The 2,912-nt window shown below is 49.7% G+C and overlaps 1 protein-coding gene across 1 annotated transcript; it reads right to left on the bottom strand.

Moving 5' to 3' along the window:
- Positions 1-516: 516 nt before the first annotated feature.
- Positions 517-1,371, bottom strand: LOC144704962 (uncharacterized). The gene is made up of 2 exons (XM_078577546.1): positions 1,159-1,371; positions 517-1,050 (listed from the first exon to the last, which is right to left on the bottom strand). The coding sequence occupies exons 1-2, from the start codon at positions 1,369-1,371 to the stop codon at positions 517-519; spliced, it is 747 nt and encodes a 248-aa protein (XP_078433672.1).
- Positions 1,372-2,912: the final 1,541 nt, after the last annotated feature.

Below are 2,912 nucleotides of genomic sequence, written 5' to 3'. Positions count from 1 at the left end.
GAAGAGGAAAAGAAGGAAGAAAATAAGAAGAAATGGATGAAAAACACGAAGAAGAATAAGATAGAAAAAGAGAAAGAAATGGAGAAGAAAAGAGGAAGAAAAAAGACGAAAGAGAAGACGATAAGAAATGAGGAAATGGAGAACAAAAGAAGAGAATAGTAAGAAAAGAGGAAGAAAAGGTGGCTCTCCCCTTACGCGGCGAGGAGGATGACTAAGAGAAAGAAGAGGTGGTGGGGATGGACGGGGTGGCGCGAGCGAGCAGGAGGAGCGCTAAGGAGGCGCCACTAAGCGCTGCGTTCGCGCCGGCGCACGAACGAGTTCTGCCGTATCTTCTGAGCAGCGGAGCATGATGGCGGACGTGGACTCCTCTCGCGCCAATGCAGCGTTACCGGAGGCGGAAAATTTTATAAAAACACAACGCGTAGTACGTCGGATTGTAGCGGACCAGCAAGAATATACAGCACGTGAACAACACTTTCTCTTCGCGACGTGGCCGAGTTACAAGCGGCACAAGAATTAAACACCAGAAACATATCCAAAATGACAATTATCCAAAATGGCCCCACTCGGCGGCGCCGCCCAGTAAAATCCCGTCATCCGGCATTTCACGTCCCGTCCCGCCGCGCAGACCAGCGGCGGCGGCGGCGCCGCCGCCGCGGCGGATGAGACGGGGTTGGTGGTGCGGCGGTAGGGCCCGAGCCACTTGGCCTGCATGTAGTGCCGCTTGCGCCAGGGGGGTACGTGGAGCTCTCTCAACTGCAGCGATTGTTTGGCGGCGTCGGCGAGGAGGTGGAGCAACCGCCGGAGCTCCTCCGGGCGCTCCACGTACACTCGCGGCAGCTGCGCCGCCACGCGCTCGTACTCCGCCGTCGGCCGCGCGATCTCGAACTGCCCTCGAAACTCCACTTCCACAATATACCGCTGCCGCGTGTCGTCCCGTACGACGTCCACGTACTCGTAGCTACCCCCGCCCCCCCCCCGGACCTCCCACCTCGCCTTGCAGAGCCCAGCGTTGTAGCCCGCCTCTCTCAGCTGACCCATCACTGCTCTCTGCAGCCCACGCCCGCCGCCCCTCTCCGCCGCCGCAATCCCCGCCGCCGCCGCCAGCGCCGCCGCAAAGGCGTCCGCCGCCGCCTCCCTGACAAGCGCGCGCACGACCTCCGCCGCCTCCGCCGGTGGCAGCGAGAATTCGAGACTTTCGTCGCCGTTGTCTTCGGTGTTGGCGTCTTCCTCCTCGTCGGAGAAGAATATACCGTCTACTACACCGGTGAGGTCGTCGCCGTGGTCGCTACCGCTGCTGACGTGACCGCCGAGGAGCCGCGCGCGGTGATCGTCCGCGAGAAGGTGCGGCCCGCGCCGATACCTCGCCATCTGCTACAAACTTCTGATCTCAACTCTTCTCGAGAGAGAGGGGGAAGGGATAAAAAGCTTGGTCTTTGGGTTTATGCGCCAAGGATACCCTTTTTCCGCTCTGCCTTTTAAATAAGGATCCTTTTGGGTCCGGGGTGAAAGATGGAAGCGGTTGTGTGTTAGGCTTCTTCGCGAATAAACTGCGGGTTCGAAGCATCGTACAGATGTTGACGTGCAACGACGACTCTCGTTGCAAGGTTGAACCCATCCGCGGTGAAGCAATAGACCGACACGTGGCTGATATAAATTTTACTTCTAGCCGCATCTTACAAGTGCCGTGAGAATGCGCTCATCATGATGGTAGAGAGAACGAGAAAGAGATGAGGATAATGAGAAGAGGGAGACTCTGGGGGAGGTGTATTGTGGAGACAATGGGGGAGGGACAGTTAGGTACAAGACAGATGACAAGAAGAGGTAATGAGAGAGAGGCTGATCCAGAAGGAAGTACACAAAGAAATAAGCCATGACAATGAGAATAGAGGGAGGTATATCCAGAGGGAAAGCAAGAGAGAACGGATGGCAGCGTATCTAGCCCCTAGAGAGAGATAGAGACGTTGAACGGAAAAAGAGGCGGCAAACAGATGCTAGAAGTGAACTTGAAGAGTAAGAAGAAGAAATTGAATAATACGAAGACGAACAAGTTACAGATCCAAAACATGAGACCAGACGACCAGAGAATTGTTATACTGTAGCCATATGATTACTGATCGTGAAACAGGAAAGAGTCACATTAGTTAGAATCACACCCAAGCTGTAATTTTGAATTAATAATAGATATTACCTAGAATCATAAACTTTCTTCACCGTGGCGAATCGCTTGATGAGAAGCGTGCTCAAATTTTAGTTGTGCGATAAAACATACTTTTTTGGTGGTAATACCATATTGTTTTAGAAATAATCATCATATAATAAAAATTGGCGAGACACGCTCTCGACAAAGTATTGCTGGTCAAATTGACTTGATATTAAGAGCCCTTCGAATGCAAATGTTGGTTATCTGTTTGGCACAGAAAAGTATTATGAATCCTTCAATAATCCAAATATTATTCATAGCATATTAACTTAAAGTTCGTAAGTTATGACGGGATGGTGTCCAAAGCAAACACAAATTTTCTGAAAAAATTCGGAAAATTGTTGATAACCACCTCACCACCTTTATTGTAAGAAAATGACCAATACACAACTAATAAAATGAGTCATGTGTATTTTGCTTCATGCCCTGGCTCTAAACCTAGCTTCTTCGATCCCAAGGGAATGTAGTTTTCGTGAATCTTATTATTTAAATAACCATATAAAAATGAAAAATAATGCGACTTTTATTTTGTTATAGAGGTACAAAAGCGCCGCCCAGTCGCAAAATGTTGTGTCAACAATTTACACATGAGTGTTTCTTCGAAAATTGATGTACCTTTCATTCAGATTACAAAATATCATTGGAAAACCTGCGAGTGCAACATATTGAGACAATATGGCGGTGAATCAGATGATTGAGGGGCGAATTC

Source organism: Wolffia australiana, chromosome 6 (assembly GCF_029677425.1).
Source record: "Wolffia australiana isolate 7733 chromosome 6, ASM2967742v1".
NCBI lineage: Eukaryota > Viridiplantae > Streptophyta > Magnoliopsida > Alismatales > Araceae > Wolffia > Wolffia australiana.
Note: the sequence above shows the minus strand (reverse complement) of the source record. Positions and strands in the feature narration are given on the sequence as shown.